This window comes from Pseudophryne corroboree, chromosome 4 (assembly GCF_028390025.1).
Source record: "Pseudophryne corroboree isolate aPseCor3 chromosome 4, aPseCor3.hap2, whole genome shotgun sequence".
NCBI lineage: Eukaryota > Metazoa > Chordata > Amphibia > Anura > Myobatrachidae > Pseudophryne > Pseudophryne corroboree.
In genome coordinates, this window is record NC_086447.1 from 815,771,645 (window position 1) to 815,789,787 (window position 18,143).

The following is an 18,143-nucleotide window of genomic DNA, read 5'->3' on the forward strand; positions in this document are numbered from 1 at the left end:
CAGTACACCCAACACTAGAGCTCAGTCCACAAACAAATACTATTGTATTTATTCTTCATTATTTATTTATTTTTCTCCATACATACTATGGGGCAGATGTGTTTAGCCTTGGAGGGAGATAAAGTACCTACCAACCAACCAGCTCCTATCATTTTTCAGAGGGGGACATTTACTAAGCAGCGATAAGAGTGGAGAAGTGAGCCAGTGGAGAAGTTGCCCATGGCAACCAATCAGCACTGAAGTAACATCTATAATTTGCATACTATAAAATTATACAGAGCTGCTGATTGGTTGATGGGGCAACTTCTCCGCAGGCTCACTTCTCCGCTCTTATCACTGCTTAGTAAATGTAACCCAGAGTCTGTAACATGGCAGTTAAGAGCTGATTGGCTGGTACTTTATCTCTCTCCATGGCTAAGTACATCTGCCCCATTATATTATGCAGTGATAGCTAGAAAAAAAATTGACTTTTTAATTTGTATCTTTATTTTGTTTTCTGTTTTCCTCATGAAAAGCAGCATTTTTTCCTCAGCAGGTCAAAAATTTCTCTTTTTTTTAATGATATAGTCAAAAGTAGACAAAAATTATAACAATAAAATATAGTAGTTAAAAGAACTCAATTATAAACTATCAATTCATACACACCCAAAAATATGCTCTAAATGTATTCTACTGAAACACTGTCCAACATCAACTGTGCGGCCAGTGGTTACTCTCTGGTGTTCCATGTGTGCTGGTAGCATTACTAGTGGACGCAAAGACATACTGGCTAATTAAGAGCTGGTATACACTGGGCAAATGAGTGAAACCACACGTGTTAGCGATACATTCTCACCACACTTGCATTGCTCTCTGACCAATATACTCTTTCGCACTTGTAGCTAATTTATGAGCAAAAAGGCATGCTGCATTGTAAAATATTACACTGTTAAGATGGATGTGGTATATTTTTATTAACATTCATAATGAAAATGTTGGCATGAATAGAATGTCGACAAAATGTAGCAGGTCCAGCAGCATATTGCGGGTCCGGTGGTCAGCTGACGGTGACTTCTGGCTGATCCTGCAGCAGTGACGACAGTAACTACCTTAACACTCTCCATAGTGCCCGACCCTAACCCTCCTAACCTCTACTGCAGCACACTAGCTCTAACCCTCTGGGTCCATGCCAACATAATATCCCTTTGAAAGCATGGATCCTATGTTTTTTTTTTTTTAAAGTGTATTAGTGTATTTTTTACCTGTCCTCCACTGCTCCTAATCACACTCAATATGACATCAGGTTGCTCCTGAGCAGAGCCAGAGGGTGCTGTATATAAGTTCTGACTGTTTTATGACTGAATATGTAGTCAAGGGAGGAGAAAATAAGAATTTACTCACCGGTAATTCTATTTCTCGTAGTCCACTCCGTAGTGGATGCTGGGAACTCCGTAAGGACCATGGGGAATAGACGGGCTCCGCAGGAGACTGGGCACTCTAAAAGAAAGATTAGGTACTATCTGGTGTGCACTGGCTCCTCCCTCTATGCCCCTCCTCCAGACCTCAGTTAGGGAAACTGTGCCCGGAAGAGCTGGCACAATAAGGAAAGGATTTGGAATCCAGGGTAAGACTCATACCAGCCACACCAATCACACTGTACAACTTGTGATAACCATACCCAGTTAACAGTATGAACAACAACTGAGCCTCATTTAACGGATGGCTCATAACAATAACCCTTTAGTTAAGCAATAACTATATACATGTATTGCAGAGAGTCCGCACTTGGGACGGGCGCCCAGCATCCACTACGGACTACGAGAAATAGAATTACCGGTGAGTAAATTCTTATTTTCTCTGACGTCCTAGTGGATGCTGGGAACTCCGTAAGGACCATGGGGATTATACCAAAGCTCCCAAACGGGCGGGAGAGTGCGGATGACTCTGCAGCACCGCATGAGCAAACTCAAGGTCCTCCTCAGCCAGGGTATCAAACTTGTAGAACTTAGCAAACTTGTTTGACCCCGACCAAGTAGCAGCTCGGCAAAGCTGTAAAGCTGAGACCCCTCGGGCAGCAGCCCAAGAAGAGCCCACCTTCCTTGTGGAATGGGCTTTCACCGATTTTGGATGCAGCAATCCAGCCGCAGAGTGAACCAGCTGAATCGTGCTATAGATCCAGCAAGCAATAGTCTGCTTCGAAGCAGGAGCGCCAACCTTGTTGGCTGCATACAGAATAAACAGCGAGTCAGACTTTCTGACTCCCGCCGTTCTGGAAACATAAATTTTCAAAACCCGGACTACGTCCAGCAACTTGGAATCCTCCAAGTCCCTAGTAGCCGCAGGCACCACAATAGGCTGGTTCAAATGAAACGATGATACCACCCTAGGGAGAAATTGGGGACGAGTCCTCAATTCTGCCCTGTCCATATGGAAGATCAGATAAGGGCTTTTGCATGACAAAACCGCCAAATCTGCACACGCCTAGCCGAAGCCAAGGCCAATAGCATGACCACTTTCCACGTGAGATATTTTAGCTCCACGGTCTTAAGTGGCTCAAACCAGTGGGATTTCAGGAAATCCAACACAACGTTAAGATCCCAAAGTGCCACCGGTGGCACAAAAGGAGGCTGAATATGCAGCACCCCCAGAACAACGTCTGAACTTCAGGCAGTGAAGCCAGTTCTTTTTGAGAGAAAATGGATAGGGCCGAAATCTTGACCTTTATGGATCCTAATTTTAGGCCCATAGTCACTCCTGACTGTAGGAAGTGCAGGAATCGACCCCGCTGGAATTCCTCTGTAGGGCCTTCCCGGCCTCACACCAAGCAACCTATTTTCGCTATATACAGTGAAAAAGTCTTGCTGTCACGTCTTTCCCAGCCTTTATCAGCGTAGGAATAACTACATCCGGAATGCCCTTTTCCGCTATGATCCGGCGTTCAACCGCCATGCCGTCAAATGTAGCCGCGGTAAGTCTTTGAACAGACAGGGCCCCTGTTGCAACATGTCCTGTCTGAGAGGCAGAAGCCCTGAGTCCTCTGAGAGCATTTCTTGCAGCTCCGGGTACCGAGTCCTTCTTGGCCAATTCGGAGCAAAGAATATTGTTCTCACTCCTCCTTTTATTACAATTCTCAGCCCTTGGGTATGAGAGGAAGAGGAGGGAATACATAGACCGACTGGAACACCCACGGTGTTACTAGTGCGACCACAGCTATCACCTGAGGGTCCCTTGACCCGGCGTAAAACCTTTTTTAGCTTTTTATTGAGGTGGGACGCCATCTAGTCCACCTGAGGCAGTTCCCATCAATTTGCAAACTGCGTGAAGACTTCCTGATGAAGTCCCCACTTTCCCGGGTGGAGGTCGTGCCTGCTGAGGAAGTCTGCTTCCCAGTTGTCCACTCCCGGAATGAACACTGCTGACAGTGCGCTTACTTGATTCTCCGCCCAGCGAAGAATTCTGGTGGCTTCTACCCTCGCCACCCTGCTCCTTGTGCCGCCTTGGCGGTTTACATGAACCCCTGCGGTCTGACTGGATCAGAACCGGTTGGTCGCGAAGCAGGATCTCCGCTTGACTTAGGGCGTTGTATATAGCCCTTAGTTCCAGGATATTGATGTGAAGGCAAGTCTGTTGACTTGACCACAGACCTTGGCAATTTCTTCCCTGTGTAACTGCCCCCCACCCTCGGAGGCTTGCATCCGTGGTCACCAGGATCCAGTCCTGAATGCCGAATCTGCGGCCCTCGAGAAGGTGAGCACTCTGCAGCCACCACAGGAGAGACACCCTGGCCCTGGGGGATAGGGTGATTAACCGATGCATCTGAAGAGGTGATCCGGACCACTTGTCCAGTAAGTCCCATTGGAAGGTCCTCGCATGGAACCTGCCTAAGGGGATGGCCTCGTATGATGCCACCATCCTTCCCAGGACTCGAGTGCAGTGATGCACTGACACCTGTTTTGGTTTTAATAGATTCCTGACCAGTGTCATGAGCTCCTGAGCTCTCTCTATCGGGAGATAAACCCTTTTCTGGTCTGTGCCTAGGAGAGGCAGATGAGCTGTAGGAACCAACTGCGACTTTGGAATATATAGAATCCAGCCGTGTTGCCGTTACACTTCCAGAGAAAGTGATACGCTGTTCAGCAACTGCTCTCTTGATCTCGCTTGTATGAGGAGATCATCCAAGTACGTGATAATAGTGACACCTTGCTTCCGCAGGAGCACAATCATAACCACCATTACCTTGGTTATGACAATCCCGTACCGCAATTCTGAGGTACGCCTAATGAGGTGGATAAATGGGGACATGAAGGTATGCATCCCTTATGACCCGATTCATGATAAAGTCTCCCTCTTTTTAGGCTTGCCCTGACCGCTCTTAGCGATTCCATCTTGAACTTGAACCATCTCAGGTATATGTTCAGGGATTTTTAATTCAATATGGGTCTGACCGAACCGTCTGGTTTCGGGATTACAACATGGTCGAATAATAACACCCTCTTGTTGAAGGAGGGGACCCTTGACCACCACATGTTAAAGATACAATTTGTGAATTGCAGTTAACACTGGCTCCCCCTCTTGGGGGGAAACCCGCAGGGCCGTCGGTGAGGGGGCATCTTCTCACAGTCCAGCTTGTATCCCTGAGACACAATATCTATTGCCCAGGGACCTAACAGGGAGTGAACCCACTTGTGGCTGAACTTACGAAGTCGTGTCCCCACCGGGCCTAGCTCCGCCTGTGGAGCCCCAGCGGCATAGGTGGATTTTTGTAGGGGCCGGGGAGGACTTCTGTTCCTGGGAACTAGCTGTGTTGATCCCGGCTCTAACAAGAAAGGACGCACCTCAGACTTTCTTGTTTCATTATTCGAAAGGCTGCATTTAATAATGTCGTGCTTTCTTAGGCTGTGCAGGAATATAAAGCAAACTAGCAGAATTACCAGCTATAGCTGTGGAGACCAGGCCCGAGAACCCTTCTCCACACAATCCTCAGCCTTCCATATGCCTCTTAAGTCGGCATCATCTGTCCAATGCATATTCTACAGGACACGTCAAGCAGAGATCGACATAGCTTTGACTCTAGGACCCAGTATACTCATGTCTCTTTGGGCATGCTTTATAACTATATATCTATCACTTAAGACAGCATCTTTAATATATTTACTAGGGTCTCAATCTCTGCTGATAAGGTACCTGTCCACGCTGCCACAGCGCTATAAACCCATGCCGACACAATCGCCGGTCTGGGTAGTATACTAGAATGTGCACGCTATCTGCAGGATCCCTGAGAATAGCAAGTGCTACCGTCTGTGCAAACAGGACACCCTAGGGGAAGATTCTCAACACATCCTGGCCCTAGTGGGGAAAGGATACAGCCTGATAATTCTCTTGTGGGAAGCTGCCGTCTCTTGTCTGGAGATTCCCGCTCTTTTTCCTCATGAGAGGGGGGAAATTTACCTCAGCATTCTTCCCCTTAAACATGTGTACTCTCGTGTCAGGGACAGATGAGTCATCAGTGATATGCAAATCATCTTTTATTTCAATAATCATATATTGAATACCTTCTAGCCATCTTGGCTGTAACTTTGCATTATCGTAGTCGACAGTGGAGTTAAACTCCATGTCGATACCAGTGTTTGTTATTTTGGATAGTGAGCATTGTGAGACTCTGAAGGTCTCTGTGACATAGGGACAGACATGGGTAGATTTCCTGTCTGTTCTCTAATCTTTTGTGCAGTAAATTCACCTCAGCACTTACACATATCGAAACAGGTGTCGGCGTTGTCGACGGAGACACCCTCTCACACACATATCCGCTCTATCACCTCCTTAGAGGAGCCTTTTACCTCAGACATGTCGACACACGCGTACCGACACACCACACACACAGGGATGCTCTATTTGAGGACAGTTCCCCCACAAGGCCCTTTGGAGAGACAGAGAGAGAGTATGCCAGCACACACCCCAGCGCTATATAACCCAGGGATTACACTACAACTCAGTGTTTACCCAGTAGCTGCTGTATATACAATTTTTGCGCCTAAATTTATGTGCCCCCCCCCCTCTCTTTTCACCCTTTGTGTACCAGGATACTGCAGGGGAGAGCCTGGGGAGCTTCCTTCCAGCGGAGCTGTGAAGAGAAAATGGCGCTGGTGTGCTGAGGAAGAAGGCCCCGCCCCCTCAGTGGCGGGCTTCTGTCCTGTTTCTGACTAAAAATGGCGGGGGTTTTACACATATACAGTCACAGACTGTATTATGTGTATTTTTATGCCAAAGGTATTTTTATTGCTGCCCAGGGCGCCCCCCCCCCAGCGCCCTGCACCCTACAGTGACCGGAGTGTGCGGTGTGCTGTGGGAGCAATGGCGCACAGCTGCGGTGCTGTGCGCTACCTTAATGAAGACAGGAGTCTTCTGCCGCCGATTTCATCGCTTCTCTTCTGTCTTCTGGCTCTGCAAGGGGGACGGCGGCGCGGCTCCGGGAACGGACGATCGAGGAAAGGTGCCTGTGTTCGAACCCTCTGGAGCTAATGGTGTCCAGTAGCCTAAGAAGCACAAGCTAGCTGCAAGCAGGTAGGTTTGCTTCTCTCCCCTCAGTCCCACGTAGCAGTGAGTCTGTTGCCAGCAGATCTCACTGAAAATAAAAAACCTGACAAAATACTTTCTTTCTAGCAAGCTCAGGAGAGCCCACTAGGAGCACCTAGCTCTGGCCGGGCACAGATTCTAACTGAGGTCTGGAGGAGGGGCATAGAGGGAGGAGCCAGTGCACACCAGATAGTACCTAATCTTTCTTTTAGAGTGCCCAGTCTCCTGCGGAGCCCGTCTATTCCCCATGGTCCTTACGGAGTTCCCAGCATCCACTAGGACGTCAGAGAAAACCAATAAAATCTAGTATAGATAAAGCAAAGGCGGATGCAGCAGTATATACACTGTACACCTGCGCTGCCCCCCCTTCGCTGCAGGCATATACAGTATTGCACAGCTTAAATGATATGCTGTGTGGCCTGTATTGTGGGGTGATCATTCTTAAATGGTAGAGGCCATGCAAACAAATCACGTGACTACCATGGGAGCAGCATCCACAGGTATGACCCAAAATTCTACAATTCATTAATGCAGAATTTTAAACCTTTCTGCTGATGTTAGGTGGAAATATAGGTCAATGATTTAAAATGATTCTTTGTGAACAATTGTAAATATTTTTTTATGGCAATAATTAATGGGAATTGATATTAAAAAAGTCACCTCTCACATATGCAGTGTGACTGCGTACACAGTCTTTCGTATCTAGGAATTATAACATGGTGACTATCATTTATACATATATACTGTAGAGTGTAATTTCACAATGTAATTTCTTGGGGTGAACAGCAGGTAAGATTTGACATACTTTTTTTTTACATTTATTTTGTATGACGTGGATTATGCAGAAAATGACTGCAGATGTGCTAGCATTTGTACAGTGAGGAATACTTTTGTGTGATAATCAGAATAAACCAAATGCCAATACACACTATGATAAACCTCACGCAGCACAACAAATTGTAAAGTACTCTACGGGCTAAAATGGGGCAATAGGGTGCCGTGTAAATGCGTTAGCGGAGAGTGACAGCGAACTGTCAGCTACTCTCCATCATGTGACATACACTGTCGCAATTATTGCATACAATCTTTCGGCATCCATGAAAGTCCCCCAAACTAATTACAATTGATTAAATATGGATCAGGAACCTTATCAAGTGAAAAAATAAATTACCCAGTGACAGACTGAGAGGTCAATACAGAGCAGCTGACATCTCTCAGCTTACAGATAGTAATTTTGGGGCTCAATGATAATAAAATCGCAGTGTTCCACCTGCGCTCTGGAAAATGTGAATATAAATAGCCTGTATCGGTGCTTGTTTTACATCAGAAATAATCTGCCCCATTATTTACACACATTCTTTATTAGAAAGACCCAAATTGTCATCCGTTTGCCATTAATCGGCAATGATCGTTATGTGCTAACAGCTGAAGTATCTTTAGAATTAGGAGTCATAATGCCATTTATTCAGAACCAGCGTAGGAAGACTTAAATTTTAGGTGGACCTCCCAATGCTGCATTAATATTCATTATTTTATGGTTTTTCCTTTATTGGTCTGATTTTTGGCACAGATAAGGTTAACCACATTTATTGTCAAGTCCTTACCTTCTATCGCAAGCATTGCTCGTAACTCTCTGTTCAGTAGCTCAAATCGCCTCTCTAGGTCATGTTCTTTTTCCCTATAGGCAAGTTGAGAGAGAAGAAAAAAACTAAGTTCATCAATATGTTAATTACTAAATCATTAAACACTTAAAGGGACCTTTAGCGTACATTGATTTAGAGAACTCATAAATGACTTTTCTCTACCACAATAAGCTACTTCACACAAATGATACACAAACCAAGAGGAACCACAGGGACTGACTGCAGTAAAAAGTTAATGGATGTAAAGGTTGCTCCTCGGATGTTGCCGCAAGTCTGTGTACCCAGTGTCCCTTACTTTGATTAATCATACGGTCCAGCGCAATTTATTTTTCCTTTATATGGCAGAAATTGCTTTATTTTTTTTATAGACAACATAAAACAGATATGAGAATTCGTCAGTGTAGTGGTTAGTATTACTGCCTCACAGCCATGAGTTCAATTTATCACCAAGTGAATATCTGTGTGGAGTTTGTACATTCTCTATGTGCTTGCGTGGGTTTTTAACTGGGAGCTCCCGTATTCTCCCACATGGCAAAAACAGGAATGTAGTTATGTGACTGGTGGTCTCACAATACCGACGGCTACATCCCGATCCCTCTAAATCCTGACAGTCGGCATGCCGACTAACCGGGACTATTCCCACTCTTGGGTGTCCACGACACCCATAGAGTGGGATTAGAACCTGTGGTGAGTGCAGCTCGCCACAGAGCCTGCAAAGGCGCTCACCCAGCCGCCGGCATCCCAGGGTCGGTATGCTGACCGCCGGAATCCCCAGCGCCAGTCAGCCATACCCAACCCCAAAAACATGCTGGTAGGTTAATAGACTGCAGACAAAAAATTAACCCTAGTCTGTATGTCCACATGATAGAGAAAATAGAGTGCAAGCTCCACTGGGGCAGCGACTGATGTGAAAGACTGTAAAGTGCTGCATAATATGTGTGACTCTATATAACTGTTAATAAATGATTTCACTAACAATAATGCTATTATTTATCACACTGAAAGAGGTTAGTGAATGGCCTTTACATTAAATATACTGTATGGCTAATTTTGTCCGGATCTATTTAAATGCAACAAAATGACGACATGAGTTTATATAGAACGCTGACAGTTCTACGAATAAATTTTTCAACCTTTTCAAGGTTTCAGTTCTGTTTTGTTTTCGCTCGCTGTTAATCCTCCCTTCGAGGGACCATAACAAAACCGTCCCTAAGCATGTCATAACTTAACCAGAAAGCCAGTTACTGGGATCCTTGTCACCAGTGCTCGCATATTACTAGCTGATGATAATCCTATTTCTGAGTGTCTGAAAGAATGAGAAATAATGGGAAACAATGAAAGTGACGCTGGAGGAGCCTGTTTTCTTTTCCATAGGTTACACAGGGAGAGAGACGGGGGCAGACAGAGAATCCTCAACCCATTTGCAGTATGTCTACCTGCGTCACTCAAAGTGTAAAGTCATGAGGATCTCCACAGGACCAAACAATACCATCCTGGCGCCAATATTACTCCAGGGCAGAACGCCTTGTAGACAGACAAAAGTCACACTGGGCTGCATAAAATCTCTTTTGCATAAATCATAACATGCACTGTCACATGAAAGTGTACTGCAGACACGTGCTTCTGGTATGAATGGTCTACCATGATAAGGTCGACAGTCAGGTCGACCACTATTGGTCGACACTGACAAGGTCGACAGTCAGGTCGACCACTATTGGTCGACACTGACATGGACAAATAATCGACACATGAAAATGTTCGTCACAGGACAGGTCGACACATGAAAAGGTCAACATGGATTTTTTTTAAACTGTTTCTGGTGTCATTTTTTCCGTAACTTGACTAGGAACCCCAATTAGTGTACCGCTTCACTCGCCATGCTGCGGGCAAGGTGCCTCGCTGCGCTCGGCACAGGTTACTATTTCCAATCGCAGTACACGTGGATGGTAAAGTATGAAAAAGTAAAAAAAAAAAAAAAAAAAAATATTTATATATATATACATATATTTATGTATTTAAAAAAAAAACCATGTAGAACTTTTCATGTGCCGACCTGTCCTGCGTCGACCATTTTCACGTGTCGACCATTTGTCCATGCCAACAATGTCAGTGTCGACCAATAGTGGTCGACCTAGTGACTGTCGACCGGATACCGAGACACATGAACCGTGTACTTACAGAAGAGAAAGTTGGTTCATCCTCCGAATGAGGGCATTTTTCTTGTTCACAAGCATGAACCACTCTTGCATCAATGTTTCCTCTTCTTCTGTATATAGGCCTGAAATAGAAACAAGTTACCTAGACAGGTATACAGCGTGTGCGAATCAAACAAGCACACAGCACGCGAGCCTATGTTTGCAACAGCAGATTCACCTAGCTGGCCAATCTCCCTCTAAACTAGCGCTGCTTGCTTTATTTCAGTATCTATACTTGTGTCATTAATGCTCATGTCCAGTCTGTGACCAGCACCTGTGTTACACAGTACTGTTTAGAAGTGAAGACACAATTTATATTTAAATATTTTAAAGAAGCACATACAGCCCCAAGAATGTATGTGTGGAGTGAGCAGAACGGTGACCAGGAGGGGGAGGGGTTGGTGCTGGGGCTGATTATGATGCGGGTGAGGAGGAAGCAGATAAGCGGCACAGCTGCTTTATATATACTGTGCGCTGGTGGAGGGGCGGGTTCCTGTGCTCACTCCTCCCACAACCCGCGCAAGCCATGCCCAGACCCCTCCGGCCAGCTGCTGGTGGCTACTGGAATCCTTTACCCCCAGACTGGCTAGGAGCTGTGCTGGGACCGGTGAGCTAACACGTGCCAGTACTGGAGTATATAGTGCAGCATCATTATAGCCTGCCCATTACAGATATACAGCATATATATATATATATATATATAAAAAGTATAACACTACAAACGCACACACACATACACGCACAGCATGACAAAGCCACGGCTCCCAGCAGCAGGACTTCTAGAAACCAGGCAGATCCAATGTGAGTAGTGACCAACTCCCACCCCCCTCTCTCCTTATAATCCGACTCTGGTGTCCGTCATTTTGACGGTCTTTTAACTAGTCTTAATGAATAAAGCCCTAAAACACACACACACACACACAATATATATATATATATATATATATATATATATATATATAGTTATACCCAATCTCTCAGCAACACTTTTTTGAACCATTACTAAAACCAATTATAAACACATCACAACCTTTTTTGAGTGGCGTTAACTGTACATCCACTGGCTGAGCAATGAAAGTGTAACATGATATTCTGTGTAAAGTGAAAGAGAACTACAGAGCAATGAATGCAAAATGATTTAACCTATCCTGAATGCTAAAGATGTCCATATACATTTTATTTGAATGGCCTATTTACACCAAATTATTAACATTTCCTGATATATAGCGCAGGAATATTTAATTGCATATTATAATTGGAAACAAAACAGTAATAACCCGAGACTGGGTAATAACATACAAAGAGTTAAGACGGCCCTGCTTGCAAGCTTATAATCTATAAAGGCTGCAGATCACCGTGTGTATAGGTCTCAAATGACCACTAAAAGTTTGATCTAGGTGCATGGGAAGCCATCAAGTTGGGATGTATGGTAGAAGTGTGGTTTGATAATAGTGGCACCCAACCGTGTATGTGGCCACTGTCCAACTACGCTGACAGAGATCCATCCATCCCCCCCAGCGATCAAATGACTCTGTGTATGGGAACATAAGTTTCATTTCATTTGGTCAGTGCTCACTGCAGACACTGGGCCTAATTCAGACCTGATCGCTAGGCTGCGTTTTCGTACAGCAGGCGATCAGGTCTAAACTGCGCATGCTTATGCACCGCAATGCGCAGGTGCGTTGCAAGGGTACAAAGCGGATCGCCACTCAGCGATGGGTTTGTGCGAAGAATCCATTCGCACGGGCGTTCGCAAGGAGATTGACAGAAAGAAGGCGTTTGTGGCTATCAACTGACCGTTTTCTGGGAGTGGTTTGAAAAACGCAGGCGTGCCCATGCGTTTGTAGGGAGGGTTCTTGACGTCAATTCCGGTCCCGGACAGGCTGAAGTGTTCGCAGCGGCTGAGTAAGTCCTGGGCTGCGCAGAGACTGCACAAGATCTGTTTGTACAGCTCTGCTACACATGCGTTCGCACACTTGCAAAGCAAAAATACACTCCCCTATGGGCGGCGACTATCTGTTCGCAGTAGTGCAAAAAAACCCTAGCGAGCGAACAGTCTGAATTAGGCCCACTGTAAATTCAGCCTCAATTAAAACTCAAAGCAATTTTGCATTAAACAGTTCTTTAAAGCGGATGGTCCTTCGAATCGCCATTTCATAACCAATAAAATCTATAAATATACCCTCTACCCACAATTGTGTTCAGGGTGACAATATACTTCTGAATATTTCAGTTTTATAGGGCTTGTAAATTATAGGGTGAATCTATCCAAACACCAAAACAAAATGGAAGCCAGGACAGCGCCTTATCTATCCTACTGTGCAACAATTCATGAGGTGGTGAAAGCAGGAATAGTGGATGTAATATATTCTGTAATACACTTCATTTATATGTTCAATGTTGTAGACACAATCCTTTGTACACAGATATGCACACAATTTTCTGCTGCACCATTTTATCAGCATCATCAGAGTCCCTGTATGCACAGCCTATACATATAAAGTAATGTTGCTCTCTTCCTTTACTTCCTTAGTATTCCAAAGCTAGGGGGGAAACACACAAAATCCGGCCAGATAATGTTTTGTCAATAACTAATAACAGATAAGAAAAGGCTCTCAATACTAGACAAACAGATGGCTTCCCCGGACAATACTTGATTTAACAAGCTATTTGCTATATACTTAGGCTCTGGGTTAATCAAAACGTATAATCTGTCATCTATGAAAATGTTCTTCAAGAAACCGCGTCTGAAGGATTGCAGGGGGCACGCGGCTTAATGAATGTTAAAAACACCCGCCGGATCTTTGTGATTATTGGCTAATTCTGTGGAGACTAATAAAATGTTTCTAGGTCAGTAAAACTTGAATCTGTTGTCAATAATAAATAGGTGTTAAAAATAGTAAGGTGGCTATATGCTGAATATTTATATTATACAGACATGTATACATACCATGCAGAATGATAACATTACTAACAAACAGATTACAGAGTGAATGCAGTTAGAAGACATAATGCTACATATCCATTCACTGGCATTGTATAATATAATTAGACCATTCAGTAGTTTAATGAGCATCCACTTCCATTATGCTGTGTGAGCGATGGTGTACTTGCATTGGTCACGTAAAGTCCAACAATTCATCTCTTTAGGGGGGTACACACGGAGAGATCTGTGTTTAAAATCTAAGCAATCTGTAGGATTGCTTAGATTTTAAGCAGGGATCTGCCGTGTGTATGCCCCCCAGCGATAGCGATGCACGGCCCCGCGCATCGCTATCGCCGGTGCTAGATTGAGCCTGCATGCAGGCTATATCTAGCGGGTAGCTCACTTCACCGTTGTGTGAAGTGAGTGGCCCCCGGTCTGTCCGTCCCCTCGCTCAGCACATCGCGCTGTGCTGAGCGGGGGGGAGAGATGTGTGCTGAGCGGTCTGTGTTAAGATCGCGCAGCACACATGTCTCCCGTCAGTAGCCCCCTTTAGTTTCCAAGAAGGGCTATGCGGACAGCATTTTTCAGAGCATTTGGAATAAGTCACTGCCTGGCAAATTTGGAAAGTTACGGTAAAAGAATTGCTGATGACAGTAGGGACAGGTAGGATAAGAAAGAAATGGAGGAAAGAACTAGGGGGCCTATTTACTAAGCCTTGGATGGAGATAAAGTGGACGGAGATAAAGTACCAGCTAACCAAACACAGCCCGTGACATGGCAGTTGGGAGCTGACTGGCTGGTACTTTATCTCCAGGCCCCTTAATCTAACATGGTACAGTTAGAAGAAATGATAAAGAACCAACCACTTGAGGAGCACTCATTTACTATGGATAACATGGAAAGTTTGGGAAGGATAGAAAAAGAATACAGGGGTGACAGGAGACAATGGGAGTGCCTATAGCCACACCACACGCGGAGGGAAAAGTGGGCAGATATCACACAAAGCAACCAATCATTCTCTGCAATCTTTCTAGCGTCGCTTAAAAAAAATCAAAACAAGATTCTGACTGGCTAAAGGTGCATACACACTTGTCGATAAAATGAATGATGTCGCTCATTTTCACACTTCCTGAGCGACGTTGTTCACTTTCTCTGTAAGTGTGTATGCCGGCGATGACGACCGAAGCGCGGCCCCGCGGGTCGTTAATGACCCTCGCTTTCGGACGTGCATGCATGCTCAATCTGGACCGTCGTCCAAGACCTGCCTGCATGGCCCGGTCGCGGCATGTCGTCACAGCGATATGGTCACCCCCCCGGGAGGGGGAAACACTAGACAACGTCGCTCATACAGAACATTGCCTAGTGTGTATGCACCTTTAGAGTGGTAACTACATATTTACTGTCAACAAGTTTTCATAAACATCCATCATTGCTGAAACAATCAATATCAAAGGTGAGGTGTAATATCAGCCAAAATAACAATACAATGCCAATGTAAACAATAGTAATATAGTGTGGGTTTATAGAAGTAGAGATGTTGCCCATAGCAACCAATCAGATTCTAGCTATTATCTTCTAAAAGGTGCTAGATCCGCACCTTAGTACATATCTAACAAATTCATCCTGCTTGCTATAACAGAAACATGGCTCAAACAATCAGACACAGCCTCCACTGCAACACTGTCACATGGTGGTCTCCAATTCACGCACACCTCCAGGCCAGGTAACCGTAAAAGAGGTGGCCTTGGAATATTACTATCCCAATCTTTCACATACACAGTTCTACCACAGGTTCCATACCTCACATTCACATCATTGTACATTCTCTCAGGATTTACACTCTATTTTCTCTGCATGTTGCAGCTATCTGTCGCCCACCTGGCCAACCCAAACAATTTCTGTAAGATCTTTCTGCCTGGCTCCTTCATTTCCTATCTTCTGACATCTCCACCTTCATCATGAGTTATTTCAATATCGCTAATGACAGTCTGAAATCTGCTGCTTATGCCTCCAAACTACTCTCTCTAACCTCCTCTCTCAATTAACTGACTCATCTACTCATCAGGAGGCCCACTGCCTTGATCTTGTATTCACCAGACTATGCTCAGTTTCTGAATTCACTAACACTCCTTTCTCATCTCTCAGATCACAAATTTATCACCTCCATGCTCATCTCCATTACTTCAAACTCAATGTCACTGAAGTTCTCCAATCCTCCTCAAGCCGGCAGAAATATTAACACAATTAATTTTCAAGACCTTACCACTTCTCTGCAACAACTGCTCTCACCTATTTCTACATTCACTTCTCCTGAGACGGCTGTTTCACACCTGAGGCAGACTCTAAAATCAGCCCTTGATGAAGTGGCCCCAGTTACCCATAACACTCCACATAGGCCTAGATGTCAACCGTGGCACTCTAAACTGACACCTATAAAAACGCTCACATAAAGTTGAACGACAGTGGCGTAAATCTCGTACACCAAGCGACTTCCTCACATATAAGACTATCTACCACTCCTATCGTAATGCCCTGGTCACTGACAAACAAACATATTTTCAAACTCTCATCTCTGTTCAAGCCTCTAACCACTTGCAACGTTTTAATACATTTAAATAACTTCTCAGCCCTCTCTCACCCAACCCAACAGCAACTATCAATGTGCAAGATCTTGCTACTTCAAGGACAAGATTAACGAGTTCGAGATGATACGGTATGCTCTTATTCAGTCAGAGACCTGTTCAATTCCCTACCTAAACCCTCTGGCACTTTCTTTTCATTTGATCCCACAAATGAAGATGAAGTATCAACACTCTTCTCATCCTCCTACTCTATTACCTCTCCTCTTGATCCTATACCCTCCTAAAATAATTAAAGCTCTGTCTACTGTGCTCATCCCAACCTTAACTAAAATCTGTAATCTCTCACTCTACTGGTATCTTCCTTCACCGTTCAAGCATGCAGTGATTACTCCCATTTAAAAAAAACAATTCTGATCTAAACTGTCTCTCAAACTACCATCCCATCTCTCAGCTCCCATGCCCCTCCAAGCTACTTGATAGACTTGCTGACACTCAACTCACACAACTTATTGAACCCACTGCAATCAGGATTTCGTTCCCAACCTTCCAAAGAGACAGCACTAAAGTAGTGAATGATCTGGTCACTGCTAAGTCCAATACTCACTTTCCTATTCTTCTGGATCTCTCTGCTGCTTTTGATACTGTTGACCACTGTCTTCTCATACAAACATCACAATCCCTAGGTCTTCAGGACACCACTTTCTTGGTTCTCACCCTGCCTATCTAATCGCTCTTTCAGTGTCCGTTTCTCTAAATCCACCTCTTCTTCACTACCTCTATCAGCTGGAGTACCGCAAGGCTCAGTCTTAGATCCTCTTCTTTTGTCAATCGATACCACATCTCTTGAAAAACGAATTAGCTCTTTTGGATTTCAGTATCATCTGTACGTGGATAATACTTAAATCTACCTTTCCTCCCCAGATCCCAACGCAACCATCTGTATTGGTCCATATCACTGAATGCCTTTTTGCCGTTTCCTTTTGGATGTCATCTTGCCACCTCAAACGTAATATTTCCAAAACAGAATTGATATTTCCACCAACCAATAGTAGTTACAAACCAGATACAGGTTGAGTATCCCATATCCAAATATTCCGAAATACGGAATATTCCGAAATACGGACTTTTTTGAGTGAGACTGAGATAGTGAAACCTTTGTTTTCTGATGGCTCAATGTACACAAACTTTGTTTAATACACAAAGTTATTAAAAATATTGTATTAAATGACCTTCAGGCTTTGTGTATTAGTTGTATATGAAACATAAATGAATTGTGTGAATGTAGACACACTTTGTTTAATGCACAAAGTTATAAAAAAAATATTGGCTAAAATGACCTTCAGGCTGTGTGTATAAGATGTATATGTAACATAAATGCATTCTGTGCTTACATTTAGGTCCCATCACCATGATATCTCATTGTGGTATGCAATTATTCCAAAATACGGAAAAATCCCATATCCAAAATACCTCTGGTCCCAAGCATTTTGGATAAGGGATACTTAACCTGTATCTCTATCACTGTTGAGCACTCGACAATCAATCCTACCCCACAAGCTCATTGCCTAGGTGTCATCCTAGACTCTGAACTGTCCTTGATTATTGCATTGATTATTACAATAGTCTTCTTACTGGTCTTACAAAAAAGAGACTCTCACCAATACAATCCATTCTGAAAGCTGCGAGGCTACTCTTACTCGCGGATCCACTCCGTCAGTCCCTCCATTGGTTACCTGTATTCTACCGTAATCAATATGAAATGCTTTTACTCACACATAAGGCCATTAACCAAACTAACCATCTCCTAAAATATCTCCAAACCCAACCTCTTCACTCTTCAGAATATCTACGTCTCTCATCCACACTAATTATTCGCTCCCATTCACAATTGCAGGACTTTCTTTGGGCTGCACCCACTCTGTAGAATGTCCTCCAAGTCTCCAAAGCCTGCAAGTGTTCCAAGAAAAGTCACTTTTTCAGGCAAGCTTATCAAATTCAGGAACTGCCTACATAACCTTCATAAACTTTCCTATCTTATTACATCCCTTCTGTTCAGTCCACACATATCCTCATGTTTTCTCTTTCTTCACTTTCCCATCATCCTGACCCCAGGCCAACATTGCTGTGTAACCATATCATATAGCCAACCAAGAAATTGCTATCTGTTGGACCTTTATGCAATAGATAACACCTATTCTTGTCTATCAATGTCTACTTCCCTATAGATTGTAAGCTTGTGAGCAAA

General features: G+C 44.1%; 1 protein-coding gene across 9 annotated transcripts in view; it reads right to left on the reverse strand.

The window, feature by feature from the left end:
* The window catches only part of EHBP1 (EH domain binding protein 1), a 643,275-nt gene that overhangs the window by 23,741 nt on the left and 601,391 nt on the right, over positions 1–18,143 (reverse strand). For all 9 annotated transcript variants that reach the window (XM_063918463.1, XM_063918471.1, XM_063918465.1 and 6 more), the window contains 2 exons: positions 10,374–10,473; positions 8,157–8,230 (listed from right to left, as the gene is read on the reverse strand). In XM_063918463.1, the coding sequence (XP_063774533.1) occupies positions 8,157–8,230; positions 10,374–10,473 (174 nt within the window). The remainder of the gene's footprint in view (positions 1–8,156; positions 8,231–10,373; positions 10,474–18,143) is intronic.